At 39.6% G+C, this 17,222-nt stretch overlaps 3 protein-coding genes across 4 annotated transcripts; all 3 read left to right on the top strand.

The window, feature by feature from the left end:
- Positions 1 to 240: 240 nt before the first annotated feature.
- On the top strand, positions 241 to 2,665 carry col8a1a (collagen, type VIII, alpha 1a; the record flags this gene model as incomplete). The annotated part of the gene is made up of 2 exons (XM_079464471.1): positions 241 to 514; positions 759 to 2,665. The coding sequence occupies 2 exons, from the start codon at positions 241 to 243 to the stop codon at positions 2,663 to 2,665; spliced, it is 2,181 nt and encodes a 726-aa protein (XP_079320597.1).
- A 1,574-nt stretch (positions 2,666 to 4,239) lies between these two features.
- On the top strand, positions 4,240 to 5,880 carry jagn1a (jagunal homolog 1a). Its single transcript, XM_079463631.1, has 3 exons — positions 4,240 to 4,415; positions 4,766 to 4,870; positions 4,955 to 5,880. Exons 2-3 carry the CDS (start codon positions 4,785 to 4,787, stop codon positions 5,415 to 5,417), a joined length of 549 nt encoding a protein of 182 aa, XP_079319757.1. The 5' UTR covers positions 4,240 to 4,415; positions 4,766 to 4,784; the 3' UTR covers positions 5,418 to 5,880.
- Positions 5,881 to 5,907: 27 nt separating this feature from the next.
- tfg (trafficking from ER to golgi regulator) lies at positions 5,908 to 17,209 on the top strand. Of its 2 annotated transcripts, none has more exons than XM_079464193.1 (8): positions 5,908 to 6,058; positions 7,866 to 8,053; positions 8,149 to 8,232; positions 11,864 to 12,010; positions 12,260 to 12,409; positions 12,516 to 12,674; positions 16,166 to 16,249; positions 16,345 to 17,209. In XM_079464193.1, the coding sequence occupies exons 2-8, from the start codon at positions 7,870 to 7,872 to the stop codon at positions 16,683 to 16,685; spliced, it is 1,149 nt and encodes a 382-aa protein (XP_079320319.1). In that variant the 5' UTR covers positions 5,908 to 6,058; positions 7,866 to 7,869; the 3' UTR covers positions 16,686 to 17,209. The 2 variants fall into 2 exon arrangements, with proteins under 2 accessions (XP_079320319.1, XP_079320320.1); XM_079464194.1 differs by having other exon boundaries at positions 5,951 to 6,058; positions 7,869 to 8,053.
- The last annotated feature ends 13 nt before the right edge of the window (positions 17,210 to 17,222 follow it).

The raw sequence follows: 17,222 nt of genomic DNA, 5'->3' as shown, positions 1-17,222 counted from the left end.
CTATAACAAATAAACATATTGGGTTATTTTACCCAACCAGATAACTAAATAGTTAACTGTTTCAATTGCCTACAATTCAATTGATATCTGTTATTGCTCAAATTGATGTGTTTGTTTAACATTTTACCATGTTGACTGACTGATTTACATTACTGATCAGTTGTCTAATATCACAAATAATATATATTCTGAGCAACAATATGTCCAGTCATTAATTCACTATTTTTCTTTTTACAAGCCATGGCCATGGCTGCTTTCCTTGTAGCTGTTGTGCAAATGGCTTTATTGCCATCAGCTTTCGGAGGCGCATATTATGGGCACAAGCCACATCCTAAACAACACCAACCTATGCCACAAATGCATACTCAGCAACACCAACCTATACCACAAATGCATCCTCAGCAACACCAACCTATGCCACAGATGCATCACATGGGCATGGGAAAGGATATACCACACAAGGCTTATCCACACTATCCACCTATGCACCTAAACAAAGGAAAGGACAACAAAGGTAAGCAAAACTGATGATTTATACACTTAAATGTATGCACTTTGATTATTTTTAAATGTATACAGTTGATTTTATTTCTATAGGAATTTTACAATATATTTTGTTGCAAAGTAGCTTTACATGAAACATTTAAGTAAAAAACATCAAACGAAAACAAAATTTTAATTAAACAACTATGCAAAAATATGCAATACTTCTTAACCTTTTGTCCTGGTCCTGACCTTGATTGTTCTTTTAAAAACAGGTGAGACCATTCCCAGAGGTGAGCAGGGTGTTCCAGGAGAGGTTGGACCTCAGGGACCCCCTGGCCCACCTGGGCCTCAAGGAAATGGCATAGCAGGCACCCCTGGAAAGCAAGGACCTCCAGGTGCTCCGGGACTTCCTGGACTTGGTAAACCAGGAATGCCAGGTATGCCAGGAAAGCCAGGAGGTATTGGGCAGCCTGGACAACAAGGTGAACAAGGTCCCAGATGTGATGATGGACAACCAGGTTTGGCCGGGCCACCTGGTTCTCCTGGACCCCCAGGCCTACCAGGAATAGGAAAGCCCGGTGGACAAGGATTGCCAGGACAGCCAGGATTTAAAGGAGAGCCAGGACATAAAGGCTTACCAGGTCTCCCAGGGTTACCTGGACATAAAGGTGATAGAGGAATTGGACTACCAGGTCCACAAGGGCCTAAAGGGCCAGCTGGGCCCCCAGGGCCCCCAGGTAAAGCAGGATTAGCAGGAGTGGGTAGGCCTGGTTTGCCTGGTGTTTCAGGTCCACCTGGTGCGCCAGGAAGACCAGGTCAGTCTGGGGAGCCAGGTCCAGCAGGTCAACCTGGCGAAAAGGGTCCACAAGGACTACAAGGAATCCCTGGTATTGGAAAGCCAGGAGAAAGTGGATTACCAGGTCAGCCAGGTCCAGCTGGTCACAAAGGATTAACAGGACTACCAGGATTACCTGGGAAACCTGGATTACCAGGACTTGGTAAACCTGGATACCCTGGCCCGAAGGGTGACAAAGGGATGGGAGGACTACCAGGTGCACCAGGACCCAAAGGTGACAAAGGTAATGATGGTCAACAAGGCATGACTGGTCCACCAGGTAAAACTGGTCCCCCAGGTGTCCCAGGACCCATTGGGCCTTCAGGTGAACCTGGCACCCCAGGTGAAAAAGGAGATGGGGGTGCAGACGGAGCCAAGGGAGATCAAGGACCTATGGGGCAACAAGGTCCTCCAGGATTTTCCGGCCAACCTGGCCCCCAAGGTGAGGATGGAGAACCTGGTCCAGGAGGGCTCCCAGGACCTATTGGTCCCAAAGGAGAGGGGGGTATCAATGGTCAACCTGGTGTCCCAGGTCCATCTGGTCTACCTGGTCTAAAGGGAGAACAAGGTCAGCCTGGTCCAGAAGGACCACAAGGTCCAAAAGGCATTCCAGGACTTATAGGGCCAGGAGGACCAATTGGACCTCCAGGACTTACTGGGACAAAGGGAGATATTGGTCCACCGGGTCAAACTGGTCCACCTGGAATGGGCAACACTGGTTCTCCTGGTATTTCTGGTCCTCAAGGTCCACCTGGCCCAAGTGGCCCCCCAGGTCAGCCAGGAAGTGCAGGTCCCCCAGGGCCACCTGGACCTCCAGGCCCTTCTCTTCCCCCTGACCTGATGGGTGTTCTTCCTGAGATGGGCCCAGCCCTTGATGGTATAAAAGCTGGTGGGTACAAGAAAGGGAAGTATGCAGCTGGAGGTGATACGATAGGAGCTAGTGGTATGGAGATGCCTGCTTTCACTGCCCAGCTGACCACACCATTCCCTCCAGTAGGCACACCAATAGTGCTTGACAAATTACTGTATAATGGACGTCAAAATTACAATCCTCAAACCGGTGTGTTCACTTGTGACCTTCCAGGCATCTACTACTTTGCCTATCATGTGCACTGCAAAGGTGCCAATGTCTGGGTGGGTCTCTACCGGAATGGAGAGCCAGTCATGTATACATATGATGAGTACACAAAAGGATTTCTTGATCAAGCATCCGGAAGTGCTGTGATTCCATTACAACCAGGAGACACAGTTTACTTACAGTTACCATCCGAGCAGGCAGCTGGATTTTATGCAGGACAATATGTCCATTCCTCCTTCTCTGGATTTTTACTATATCCGATGTAGAAAGCAACAGTAAGAAATTAAAAGAGCAAAAGAGAAAAGTGACATTAAAATATTTGACTTTTTAAAAATGTCAGTATTTGTAAGTACATTCTTACATGGAAAAAGGAAGACATAAAAACATCTTTAAATGTCTACCCAGCCATATCCATGTATAGGCTGTGTATATGCAATGATAAATAACAGAGTACTGTGTTTATTTTGACTACCTGCACAAAGACTTTCACAAATTGTTACAAGAGTACTCATCTGAACATCACATTTAAAGAGAGATTTTTGAAATGATTGTATTTGTAATGTATTTATGTTTGTATTTAATCAATGGCATCCAACATGACTATAAATGCATCAGACTGTTTAAACATTTTTATGCCGTTGTGACATTTACATAACTAAACTAATATACTGTATATGTGTAGAATGAAGTAAGAAGACTTTGTAAAGTCTTTGAAAGACTAGTTGTCAAAGATATCACACCAAAGTTTGTTGTTTTTTCTTTATCAACAATTTTTTAAATGCTAAAGGTTTTACATCTGTACTGTTGTAACACGCTGCTTGAACAGCAACCACATTGCAATAAGAGAAAGAGGTTTTATGTGTTTTTATGTTTGTGAGCATGTGTCCGTGTGTGTGCGCGTGTGTCTGTAATAATCTGTGAAATTTTACAATAGTTATTTAAACAATTTTTTCCAAAGTAATAATTACAGTTCACAGTAAACATGCAGCATAACCTATAATAATTAATAAATAAACACCAAATTTTTTATAAATGATAGACAAAAGGAAAAAGAAGCCTTATTTTGATTTAAGAATGCTTGAAGAATCATTTGATTATGGAAAATATCCCACCCCCACTTGCCTCACCTTCACCCTATCCTTAGCAGCAACTTCAAATACAATTTAATGTCATTTTTTATTTTATTCTTTATGTGTCACCGCTGATTGTCTAGTAAATAAATCTTTGTTTTATGTTGGTCACTTTTCCGACAACATTTTTGACTCTTTTGTGTATTTTTTTTAATAAAAGTGGTTTACATCTATAAGTTTGTCAAATTACTGTTCTCCAATACCTAAGTACATGCCATGTTCAATATTCACATAAATTAAATGAATTTCATTTCAGAAATCAGCTATAATGTTGAGAATTACTGATTGATGCTAAATATTATTGCTAACTACTATAATATGTCTTAAAAACAAGTGATTGCTGTCCTTATGTTATTTTAATTGCTGCATAATAATGCATAATGCATAAAAACTGTAATGTAGGGGTTTTACAAAAACAGTTTTATAAAAAAACTTAGTTAACCAAAATGACTGTCAATAAAACAACACAATAATGTTAATAAAACAGTGGCAAGTAACGGTCTCCACAACAATACTTTTGTTCACTACATTTTCATCCCATCTATGAATCCAAATTAAAGCAGGAAATGCATTTTACAATGAAAGTTTGAAATATAAAGGTTAGTGACCGAGTTCAGTTTTTTTGTTTGACAACTAAGGAGATAAAGATATTTTGGGAAAATTATGGGCTACATTATTTTACAAATATGCATACGCCAAGCCTTTGCTCAGTGATGCTGAGGATGCGCAGAAAGGGATGCTGACAAACCACACCTCGCGAAGGGGCGGGGAAATTGCTTCTCTTTGTTTTGCGCATGAGCAGCATATGTCGCTACATCGAAGGGGCTTTTTGTTTCTACATCAATATTTAGCCGTTTTCTTCCATATTTCTACAATCGACAGCACGGTAAGGTTTTTGAAAGGGATATCTCATGAAATAACCACTTACGCATGTTCAATGATCCGCCTGCCAGCGCTAGTAAATGTATCCATCACGAAGCCGGCTCGCAAGATCTGTATATGTTTTTTACGATTCTTATTTTCGGAACTGGACCAAAATAAATATATCTTTATTAACCGTTTGATTCACGTTGCATATCTATGAGCATTTGCAATGTAAGAAGTTCGTCAAAGCTGTCTATAATCATTCGTTTTAGCTGATTTATGTTTACATTAATCGTGAATTTTGGAAATGTTTCGGTTTCAATCAGTATTGTTAAAAAAGTGATTTCAAAACTCATCTTTGTATGGTATTAGCATTCATCTAGAAATTGCCATGGTATCACGTGCAGGACCAAGAGCTGCAGGCACTGATGGAAGTGACTATAAACACAGAGAGAAAGCATCCAGCTATCAGATGAGGTAACTATGATTTGCTATAATACTTCTACAAATAATGCATTATGTATCAGATTGTTTCATATTTGAAATATGACTGTCTTGCAGTGGCTCACTAAAATCAGAGATAAAGAAGCTCACCGTCATCCATCTCTTCGTATGGTTGCTTGTGGCAGCTCAGGTAGCTGTCAGTCACCTCAATCTGGTATCACACGACCTGGTGGCCTTGCCCTATCAATGGGAGTATCCATACCTTTTGAGTCTTCTGCCTACGCTCATCGGAGCACTCGCCATGCCAAAGAACAACATCAGCTACCTGGTGATCTCAATGATCAGTGCCGGTTTGTTCTCAGTGGCACCCTTGATTTTTGGTGCAATGGAAATGTTTCCACTGGCCCAACAGCTGTACAGGCATGGCAAGGCCTACCGTTTTATCTTTGGCTTCTCGGCTGTTTCTGTGATGTATCTGCTCATGGTAATCGCTATTCAGGTACACGCGTGGCAAATCTACTACTGCAAGAAGCTACTGGATGCGTGGTTTAATTCAACACAAGAGAAGAAGAAGAAATGAACATGTGATTGAGGAGGACTTGCTTTACATATCAGCTTCTATTCTGCCTCAGTTTATACTGTAAATTGCATGAGTATATTTACAAGTGAAATATATTTTTAATCCAACAAAGCATACCTTAATGTTCATATTTACTTTTACATGTTTAAATGATCTTGCCCCTTACATATACCTTTTTCAAATAATATTTTTCACATATTATTAAAAATGTAACATTTGATTTATTTAATTTGGTTTAATTTAACAATTGTTTCTTCTAGAGGTCGTTTCCCCCATACAATCCACATTTTTAAAAATTATTTATAAATATATGATTTCTTTACAATACAAATAAATCTCTGTCATGTTTTATATATAGGCCTATGGGAACGCCTTCAGGGCCAGGGGTCAAGGTGTGACCACAAACAAAGATATAACATTCATATTAATAAAATATTATGCTTACCTTATATCGTGTTGGTTTATGAAAGAAATTCATTCAGAGGCCAAAAGACATACCAAGGAGGGTAGACACAACGCGCATGCGCGTTTGTGGTTTTGCCACGTACAGGTCGCTGTGAGGCGTTTCCGACTAGTCAGTCAGGCGACGCTCAGCTCAAGTCCGGACACACAGGCTGGTATCAGTACCTCCAAACCACCAGGTAAAATTAATACGTTTTATTTGTGTAAACATTAATATACACTTATGTGGTCGCTTTTCAAAACGACCCATCGGCAATTAGCCTGCTGTCAAGCTAACTAGCTAGCGTTAGCTTAGCCTGTGGGAAACTGGGACAATGCAAAAAGAGGCGTTCTCTACAAATGTCAGTGTTTAAAATGATTAAAAAACGTACGTTATATTAATGTTGCGTAAAACAAAAGAAATTCTTACATCGTTTTAATCTTTTCTGTTTGATTCTTGTACATTTTCTATCATAGCACGCCGGTTGTTATGCTAGAGCATTATTTGACAGGAAGTTGCTGCATCATCAGGTTAATAAGGCCTGGTGGTATGGTTTAAATGGATCACTTTTTGGCAGTACTGTTGAACGTCATGATTGTTTGATTGAGACATGGCCTGGTGATTTTTCTACAACCACAACTTAAACGTTTAGTATTAAGCTAATGCTAGCTTCAGTTTTTTTTCATTCCGTTTTAAACAACACGTGACATTTGACAAGTTAGCGGAAAAAATGACGTTGCAAGTTGTTTTCCAACAACACGTCCAACCAGAGAAACCTCTCCTATTCATTCATTATTATTCCAACACAATATACATGCGATCCTGACAAGCAAAACAATTCTATATATATATAATCACATCATGTAGCTCGCTCTTTCATTTGATTGACAAGCATACGTTATCATTTCTATAATACAGCCTACAAGAATTTAAAAAGCACTGATTATATCACGATTATGATTACATTTTGTGTTTTTATTGGTATGGGTTAAATACATGTCTGTCTCTGTCTACAATGCAATGCAGTTTTAGGCTGAAATGATGGATAAGATTGTCAGAGGAAAGGAGTAAATTGTTCTGATAAGTTTGTCCCTGAACGATTAGAAACACCTTCTAATTGTGATCAAAACCCCCAAATGGGTCTTTTCACTCATAGGCTGTGTTTCAACAAGGCCAAAGTCTGTGTTGGGAAGGACTGTTGGTCTGCCAAATCATCTACTGTCTTATGAACCTTAGACTTTCATTTTTTACCCAGCACAGTACTGTACAGTAGCATTTAGCAAATATACTGAAACTATATGTAAGGCTTTTTCTTCCTTGTGTACTGTAAAATTTAGTAAAATGTCTACATTAAGGCGAACAAGTTTTCTCATAAAATATTTAGAATGTTAACATTTGCTGCTTGCTTGTATTATTCAAGTCATAAGATCCATCTCTCACTAGACTATGGAACCCTTAGTGAATGACATAAGTGATTCGTGGCCTTGACGTGTTAATATCGACAACAAAAGCAGGAGAGCAAGCTGTAAGACGCTCATTGAGTTACAGCGATCACATTTCATGATTAACTGTTGTGTGACGTGTGGTCTGGGCATAGGTTCTGTTTCCAACGGAAGATAATGAATGATTAAGACATATATTATGTGATTGTTTTTACTTGGAGAGGCTGTTATCTCGATCATCACATGTATGTGTACATTTCATATTGTTATCACTGATGCTGCCTGCCCTGTAGTTCGTTTCAGTTTGTTGCTACACTGATGCATCAGATGACGTCCTAAAGTGAATGTGATGCATTAAAAAGTGATGAGTTGAGCAGCCTCTTCCTCAATAAACAACTAGAGCCGTAGGATTAAGTAGTGATGGCTTTATATTTTATCAGCTGTATGGCTATTGTCAGTCGTTTTAATTTCAGCACAATTATATGTGTATGTTTAATTTGCTGTTGTATTAAAAACAAAACAGACTTCTACTAGCATTAATAGCAAATGCACTTTTTATTTCAGCAGTATGAATGGCCAGCTGGACCTGAGTGGGAAGCTGATCATCAAAGCTCAGTTGGGGGATGATATTCGCCGGATCCCCATTCACAATGAAGACATCACTTACGATGAGCTCCTGCTGATGATGCAGCGTGTCTTTCGCGGGCAGCTACAGAGCAGTGACGAGGTTACCATCAAGTATAAGGATGAAGGTCAGTTGTAGACTTCAAAGCATGCATGTTAGAATTAAAAAGACCTGCAAAAAGGTTTGTAATAATTTCTTAATTTATTGTCTGTTCTCTTACAGACGATGACCATATCACCATCTTTGACAGTTCTGATTTGTCCTTTGCCATCCAGTGCAGTAGAATATTGAAACTCACTCTATTTGGTAAGAAACCAGAAATGCTGTGGGGGTTGGGAAACCCTGCCAGCAAAGGAAATACAGGCTAAATACAAGTTTAGCTCTAACGTTTGCATTCATAACTTTTAGTTAATTCATTTTGGCTTATCTCTCATGGCCAGCTAAAAAAGTAAAATATAGTTACGTTGGAACAAGGATACCAGGAAAGATTATGAAATGTTCTGATTTTATATATTACAGTTTGTCTGCAGGTGCCTATTCTAATGCTATTTAAAGTTGTAAGATGAATGTGCTATAAAGCACCTGTTGTGGGTAACTCATGCTCCGAGTTAAGGTCATTGAGCATCTGAAGGTTTACATTACCTGTAGGGGATCATATTCCAAAAACTCTACAGCGGTCAGGGTGTCCCTGGAAAGAATAACAGAAAAGAGAAACAGGACAAAAGGAACTAAGCAGCCCATAGTCATTATGCACTTGATGCTTAAACTTGCTAAAATAATATAAATATAAATTAGGATAAGACATATCAAGTTAAGCTCGATTCCAAGTCTCTTTGTGACCCAGAAAGCAGAGTGTGTTGTACTGAGCTTTAACCATTAGGTTCAAATGGACTCTTGGTTAAGAAGATAATCCCTTTCTTCATTAACATCAGCACAGATTGTTGAGTTAAGCTCTTTTAATCTTAAAAAGATTGAATCTGGTAGTATTTTATCCAGCCAGGAGAGGTCATTGTTTTGTAGTGGGATATATCAGCTGAGGATTTTGATGTCCAGCAGATGGCATAGCAGAACAAATAACACTGGGTCTGGATTTGTAGGGTCACTGTACCATCAATCCACATATTTTATTATAAGTAATGATTATGTTATATAGGCAATATTTTGTGTTCAATCAAGTTGCCTTTATTTTGTTAAGAAAAATTGTTATGCACACTTTCCAAGCAAAACACCTTACCAAAAGAACACTTTAAAGACAAAAAAGGCCTAGATAAACTAGAAACATATTTAAGATTAATCATATTTACATTTTGTACATTTAAGGAGAACTAATTTATTACATTCATAAAAATTACCTTAAGAACAGTAGGTCAGAAAAGTTAGTTCTGAGCAAAGGTCTGGCATCATTCTTAGAAGATGCTTGGGCTGCCCTCGACTAGAGATATGTTTAGTCGACTAGTCGTCTTTCATTTAGGCCATTAGTTGCCATCAGATGACGGTTTAAGCTTCATGTATGAAAAAGATGTTTCATGTAACATTGAAAAGATTGTTCTAGATAACAGAGATATACAAAACAATTTACAATATAAATTAAGTGCTCAAGCGCACAGATAATACTATCCGCTGTGACACTGCCAGAAGTTATGATTATACGTCTCAAAATAATATTTCACAAGTGAACTAGTGAAAATGGAAAAAAGATGAACTAAAGATAAATTTTAGGGCAAAAAATAAAAAAGCCTATGGACAAATAATAAAACCTTTTTTTGCTGAATCAGACTGCAATAATGTGAGTATTTTCTTCAAAAACGAAATTGTAGTAATATTTTAAATTTAGAATATAAAATGAATTGTAAATAAACAAGTAAATAAAAATACAGCAAACTAAAGCACTTAACAGAAAACAATTCAGTGGATATAATCTAGCCGACGACTTTAAAACCGAAAGAATGGTCAGAATGCAAAAAATAGGTATAAATAAATATATTCAAATACATTGTATAAACGAATGAATAATTTTAAAGCAGTTACTTAACACTACAACAATATAGACCATTAACTTGACTCAACTCACTTTTTCCTCCGATTTCCATGCCTCTGCCATCAGTGCTATTTTTCCTAAAGATGGGCGCACAAGTTTCATGGAGGACTCTGAGATCAGTTTTACCAACAATGCTGCCAAGCTTATGTTCATGCGACATTCCAAAACACTTCATGTTCGGTATACACCATATAATAAAGCGTATTATATGCAAAGAGATGTAGAACCCCAGAACATGAATGGAAAGCGCTTACACTTTTTCCTGTGGTCCTTCATTGATGTGCTTTCTGTTCACGTTCTAGGCTCTTCGGCATTTCTTTACATAAAACGCTTTATTAAGATATAAACTGAATTTGGTCTTAATGGATTAAGCCACATTTAGCGTTTTGGATTGTTACAGGAACCCAAGTTTGTCCGCATTGTCAGGAAAACTGAGCTCTGTGTCCCGTACACAATAAAGCTTATTCGGCTGCCTTTAGAAGTGCACTGATGGAAGGGATACAGCGCATGTGCTTAACAGATCTGGCAAACATAGGATGGCATTTCCAAATTTTTTTGCCACTTTCTACTCTTACACCCCGGAAAGGTAAACATTTAAACATGCTTATAATAGCATCCCTTTTTCCAAGTTCAGTGGTGGTAGAGCGTACAGCTATGTAAAGCGACTAACGTGGTGCGTATACACTTTTAAAATGCTAAGCAGACAATCGACTTATTAAAATTTGTTCGAAGAAGTGCCTTCTAGACGAATAACAAATAGTTTACTGCAAGGGCGCAGGCAGCACTAGTAGATTTTAATGTAGTGGTACCAACTGGTAAGATTAGCATGCAAACAAACCTTCACAAGTCCACAGCACGAAAGGCAGGTTTAATAATTTTTATTTATTTGGCTGCTTGTATGTTATTAATCATATGGTGAGCAAAAAGGCCACTCAACATGTATTCCAAAGAAGAGAATCGACCACAGTTTCTTTCCCGTTAACGTCAGGCTCTTTGTGATTTACCAGTGTTTGGCTCGTACAAGTACATCTGCACTGCAGCGTCAGAGCCAGTGCTCAGTGTGTGCCCATTACTCTTCAAATGTGCCATAAATGCTGTGTTTTGGATTTGGTGATTTATGCGATATTTTGCAAAGTGAACCAAACCTAAAGGTTGCAATGTGTGTCCGTGGAACAAACCCCAGTTATTTATGATTTAAAATATAATCTAGACAAATACTAATAAAGTTCACATGCTGAATAAAAGGCATGCTTTAGTTGGTAGCAGTGGGAAACAAAAGTTATTACTTTTGGTGTGCTCTGCAATGTCTTTAACTGTTTAAAGGATTTATACTCCAGATAGATAATGTCTGCATACAGGATGAAGCCATGCCTTTTTTTGTCAGAAAGGAAATTGAAGGAAGAAATAAAGAAATGTGATGCGATTTTCAGGAATATTTTAAGGCTGTATAATGGTTTATGGCTGTATAATTTCACGTGCATGTATGCGTCCCAGACGTGTGACTGGCGCCCAGGGGCTGGGGTGGACGCCTTCTAGTGCTTGTGTGATGTCTGAACAGTCTGGAATAGTTCAAGCAGCAGCTGGTCTCAGACATATGGACTTTGGAAAGAACAGTCTGAGGTCAGACACAAAGCCAAAATTCTGGATTACCTCATCATATAGACCAAGCCGGGTTATTGACATTATCGTAATTCATTTGTTGACAAAATCTGAGTAAATCAGAACATTCTTCATGATTCATTTGCTTTAGATGGGTTTGAGAGCAATATAGAGGGATGTGACAAAAATTGAAACCAAGGGACTGATACAATTGGACAACTCATGGTTAACATGGAGGAGATGTGATTTATGGTCTCTCAGATAAAGTGTGGTTAACAAATCACTGTTGTGTGTTTGCAGTGAATGGACAGCCTCGGCCACTGGAGTCGTCTCAGGTGAAGCACCTGCGTCGAGAACTGATCCATTTGAGGAATAAAGTCAACAGCCTTCTGGACAGCCTGGAGCCGCCCTCAGAGTGTGTCCCAGAGAGCACCAATCCAGTAACTGGTATAGACACCCACTCGCCTTGAGTGATTCTAGTGTTCTTCATAGCCAATACTAAATTTAAAGCATCTGAAACACATAAAACCAAGTGTTATAAAGTGTCGCACTAGAAGCTCATTTAGTTTTTGAAAGTAGGTCAACATAAAAGAAACCATTCAGCCCATAATTTCAAACTTGTTTACTTGCTCCATGTGTCTGGTGATGTATGCCTAGGCTAAAGTTGTCCTGTTTTGATGTGTGCTTGTGCAACAGAATGTTTGACTGAAGCAGTAGATTCAACACTAAGGCAGGCCCCTCCAGTGAGTGCTGCTAGCATGTCAGCGTTTGACCCATTGAAGAACCAGGAGGAGGTCAACAAGAATGTCATCTCAGCATTCGGCCTGTCTGAGGAACATTCCCATGGTACCATGCCCATTTTAGAGCTGGATTCTCTTGAATTACAACCAATTATAGCTGTTTAGTTATATATAGTATAGATACATAATTATAATGAATTCTCTCTTTTTAGTTCAAGCTGTAGCCGCCGCTGCTGCCGCTGCAGAAGAGCGTTCTGCTACTCCAGACAGTATTGCTTCATCATCTTCAGCAGCGCCCCCCTCTGGTGTGGCTCCCCAGGCTCCCCCACCTTACTCAGGGGTCCAACAACCTTCCTCCACTACTATGGATGGTAAGTCTACCGTGTGTTAGGGATGGAAATTTTGACAATATTTATTTTAGAGTTCTGGACAGGTTTGAAAAACAATTCCCTCGATTTATTGGGGGCTGGGCATGAGCATGGGGCAGGACATTGCAAGATCTAAAGATTTTAATTACAACACTGATACGAATATTTATGTTGACAAAACATTGCAAGTTTATTTAATTATTTAACACTATCAGATTATTAAAACATCAATGCTTTTAAAAATAAGTTTAAAAGAAATATCAGCACAATGCGTCATCTCTTCTGCCCTGTCATCGTTTCCATGACTTATCGTCGCACTGGGGTACTCATGCCCATCCCAACCATGTGTATTGATTGTACCTAATATCTTATCAGCGGTGGTCGCCGATGGACTGTGATTTGGAAGGAGGGAATAGAATAAAAAATCTAAATGGAAAATGTATACCGGTAGTTGTTTCTTGGAGCCAGTAGTTATGCTGTAGTGGAAAACTCGACTTCTCTGAGGTTTAGGTTTATACAAAAAAAATTTTTTAACGTTGCCATACCGGTAGATAAATACAATTTTGTCTACTTTGTTGCACCTAAAAACACATCTTACACAAACAACCCTCAACAAGAAAAGCGTCTGCTTAATGTCATAAGGACATGAAACTAGCGTGATTATGGAGAGCTTCTGACCATTTGTTCAAACCCACAGACTAATTGATTTTAAAAATATGTCGTCTTGTGCACATCCCAAGTGCAGATGTCTTCAAACTGAAGCATGCAAAAGAAAAATTAACAAAAGACCAAATGGCAAGTCTTTGTAGTAAATTCAGAGCATAATGTTTTCTCCTCTTGGCGAAAATCCATTGGATTTGTTCAACCCCCACTTTTCTTTCCAAAGAACTTCCACATCATCCCAGTGGACATGAGAACTTGTGCAGGACTTTTTTGGATTTGGCAGGTCATGCAGTTTGGCAGAAGTGTTGCACACCTGAAGTCATGCACATTCTCTCATGCTGACACGAAGTGCCACAGGATATTTCCGCCGGTTGTGTGTTTGCAGTATGAAAGTATCGTACACGTGTCTTCTGACTGAGGTTCATGGTAAAGCGTCCTGCAAAAAATCAAATAGCCTTCGTAGCTTTGTAACAGGTTCAGTGTAATGTTATTCTACGCTCATCCTTTTGGATTTGATCTTCCCAAATAACTCCAACATCAGCCCAGATCACATGAGAAATTGTGCAGAACTGTTTTGTGTTTGGCAGGTTGTGAAGATAGTTGCCATGGTTGCAAACTTGTGGAGCTGTGTTGCCTTGCACAATGACAAACACACTTTTCTTATTAGTTTCTTGGTGCGAAACACACAAACATTATGTGGACATTGGATAGTGGGGTTGTGTTTGAGACTGTTGGATTATGGTCAAACGTTTCTCCTCGCCTTCGGCTTGTTTGTTTGTTTGGTCTTGATGTGGCTAAAGGCAGCATCTTTACATAATCAACAAAATTATAAGTCCATGAACAGGGATTATTGCCGGATATTTCAGGGCTCAACAATAAGGACTTGCCGATGCCCCGGGACCATAATTAAAGATCTCTTTACCATCATCGCACCGACTGGTTCTCGTTGCTTAATCGTCCATTCCGTGCCGATCCATGCCAGCCGGTACATAAATGGTTTTAGTTTCCAACTCAGGGCTGATAATGGAAATTTTTAGAATGTAAACACAAACTCGTCACGCACTGCCTTGGTAACACAAGAGACTGAGCTATAACCCCTCTATGCGCATTCATTAGCACGATTCAGCATGGTTAGAAAACCATGCCGAAAATTCTGAGCCAAGAACAGTTTGTAATCATGCCGTGTCGAACCAGGCTCACGTGGAAACATAACTGTAACCGTTTTAGACTGTGCTTAGAACGGTTCGGGGCGATGGTGGAAAAGCACTCAAAGACCCTTGGCAGTGTTTCCCTCCAGATTTACGGCTTTGGGGGGGGTCTCTGTAATGTTTTTATCAGGTCATTTATTTTATATTCTGATACCCACAGTGGGTATGAAACATAGAACGGTCTGGTAACTGACAAAATGTACTGTAGGCTCTGTTGCTAAAGCGAACTCCTAGTGGCCTATTTAATATTTTAAACTTCTGACAACAAAATGTAACAACTGAAATGAATTCATCATGAGCAAAAGTACTGACAAAGTAACTAACAATAGCCTTTCCATGCCATTCATACTAGAACTGATTCTAAATAATATCTGATTAAAACATGATTTATTATGAAATGTTCATGCTGATTATTAATGCTATTTATATTATTAATTTCATTAATGCTATTGTAGATACAAGACTTTATGGTTTATAATCTGTCACAAACCTGCATAGCAAGCAGTAAACTCACTTACAGCTAAAAATACTTTATTAGGCTACTGCTGCATTATCGTTTACCTGCCTGTCTGCAGGTCTTGATATGTGACACGTCTTTGGCGGGAGAAGCAGCGCTCGCAGAAAGGGTTCAAATGAACACAATTGCCGCTTATTAAAGATATTAAAAGATACAGCGGCAAAATATAATCAACACAAATGAGTGCCCTTGATGTGGTAATCTCAGTTACTGTTTGTAGATGCTCTGCTCAATTTAAATGTGCAATTTCTGTTATCAAAAGAGTGCCACTAGACCCCGCGGTTTGCGCTGTGCTTTTCCAAACCATTCCTGAGCACTGCGATTTTAGACACAAAGATGCGTTCTGTGCGAACCACTCCTAAGTCCTGTGTATTTGGGCATAGGTGCAACACTGTTCTTGTAAAATATGTGATGCTAGGGGACCTTTGAAACGTCCATGCCCAGGGCACATTAATATCATAATCCATCCCTGGATTTCATGTGAAGACTATAAATTAGTGACATTATTTAATTTATGTATCTGATGACCAACCTGAAACACCGGAAAAACACTGCTTTATTACATTTATTAGTGCTTTTGCATTTATTCTGATTACTTATTTGGTTCTTATTTTATCACTTATTGGTTTCATGTCTTTAACAATATTTGACATTACTGTGAGTTATGCCAATAGTTTTTTGGTATCATAACCTTATTTATAAATTGTTGTTTGTAAAAAACAACACACAAGTAACTAGACAATAATATGTATTTATTACTTTTTTTGTGGTGGGGCCTGTGAAAACTTTGGCAGGGCCTGTGAAAATTTGAATCACTTGCCCAACCGGGCGTTGAGCCCTTTATTTCTTTCTAAATGCATGTATAAAAAAGAGATCAGTTCCTGATATTTATGGCCCTGTGGTGCCCCAGCTTTCTCCTCAAACGTTTGATAAAGAACAGTGGGATGTCCTCTCTGGAATCCAACAGCTGTGCGTGGGCCCTTAGATGTGCAGGTTTATTAGGGAAAAATTCCTCCCATGTTGTTCTTCACACTATGATTCTTTATCCTTGGGCATAAAATAATATTTTTGTCCTAAACCAATACCGTGTTCTCTGCCTTTAACAGGTCAGATGTATCAGCAGTATCAGGCTCCAGGTGGATACCCTCCACAAGCTGGACACCAGCAGCAGTATGGGATGCAGTACCCTGGTAAATTTCTTTCAAAACAAAATGATACCTCATGATAAACAACAGTTTGCTTTGTTTTTGCAAATTTGATATTCGTTGTTTACCCTTTCTTCCAGCTGGTTATACCCCTCAGCCTGGTGCTCCTCAGGCTGCTCCCCCTCAACAACAGTTCCAGAATTACCCCACCCCTACCTCTCAGGCTACTGGTGCTCCGGGCTCCGCCCCTGGATTTTCTGGTCAATCACAACCTCCTGCTCCCCAAGGACCAACCCAGTACCCACCCGGAGCATTTCCACCTCAAAACTACACATCCCAGCCTGCAGGGGGTTATCAGCCCCGCCCTGGATACACCCCACCGCCTGGTGCAACCCCTCCCCCCGGGGGTGCCAACCCCTATGCCCGAAACCGCCCAACTTATGGCCAGGGCTACACCCAGCCAGGTCCTGGGTATCGGTAAAGGCTCTTTAACATCCCCACAGCACCTGTGGTAGTTCGACCTTGCTAGTTTTCTTTGTCTCCTACACATCAGCCCCCGAATATCTGTGTTTGACAACCTAATATTGTGTTTGTTTGTGCTTTGGGTGTATGTTGATGAATGTTCGTAAGTGCAGGAATGAGCTAGTGAGATGTTTATGTGTGTGTTTGGACACATGGGAGACCAAACAGCATGGTAGTTGGACAGCTGGTTGTGTGTTGTGTGGGAGAGGACATGCATTTTGTGTGCATTTTATTTCGTCACCTGTCTCCTTGTTGGTGTTATTTTGTTATAAACCGTGAGTCTGTTTAAACACTAGAAAATGATCATAATCAAACAAAGTGATGTTTATTTAGCTTTCTTTAGCCTACTCTTTTTTTTTTTACCCCTTTTTCAAATGTCCTGGTTTTTACTAACCCTGACTGGCCTTCTGCAGTGAAGCCCATCATATCTGTATAAACTGTAACATTGTTTTCAGGAGGTGAATAAAGACTTGAGTTAATTGATGAGAAGCTTGTT

Source organism: Barbatula barbatula (genome assembly GCF_947034865.1).
Source record: "Barbatula barbatula genome assembly, chromosome: 9".
NCBI lineage: Eukaryota > Metazoa > Chordata > Actinopteri > Cypriniformes > Nemacheilidae > Barbatula > Barbatula barbatula.
Note: the sequence above shows the minus strand (reverse complement) of the source record. Positions and strands in the feature narration are given on the sequence as shown.

What these genes read in the sequence shown, in the direction of transcription:
- tfg (XM_079464193.1), top strand. Translation starts at nt 7,870, where the DNA reads ATGAATGGCCAGCTGGACCTGAGTGGGAAGCTGATCATCAAAGCTCAG. An exon ending in GAGCACCAATCCAGTAACTG is followed by an intron (nt 12,011 to 12,259) that starts GTATAGACACCC and finishes CTTGTGCAACAG; the next exon opens with AATGTTTGACTGAAGCAGTA. An exon ending in GTATGGGATGCAGTACCCTG is followed by an intron (nt 16,250 to 16,344) that starts GTAAATTTCTTT and finishes CCTTTCTTCCAG; the next exon opens with CTGGTTATACCCCTCAGCCT.
- jagn1a (XM_079463631.1), top strand. Translation starts at nt 4,785, where the DNA reads ATGGTATCACGTGCAGGACCAAGAGCTGCAGGCACTGATGGAAGTGAC. An exon ending in GCATCCAGCTATCAGATGAG is followed by an intron (nt 4,871 to 4,954) that starts GTAACTATGATT and finishes ACTGTCTTGCAG; the next exon opens with TGGCTCACTAAAATCAGAGA.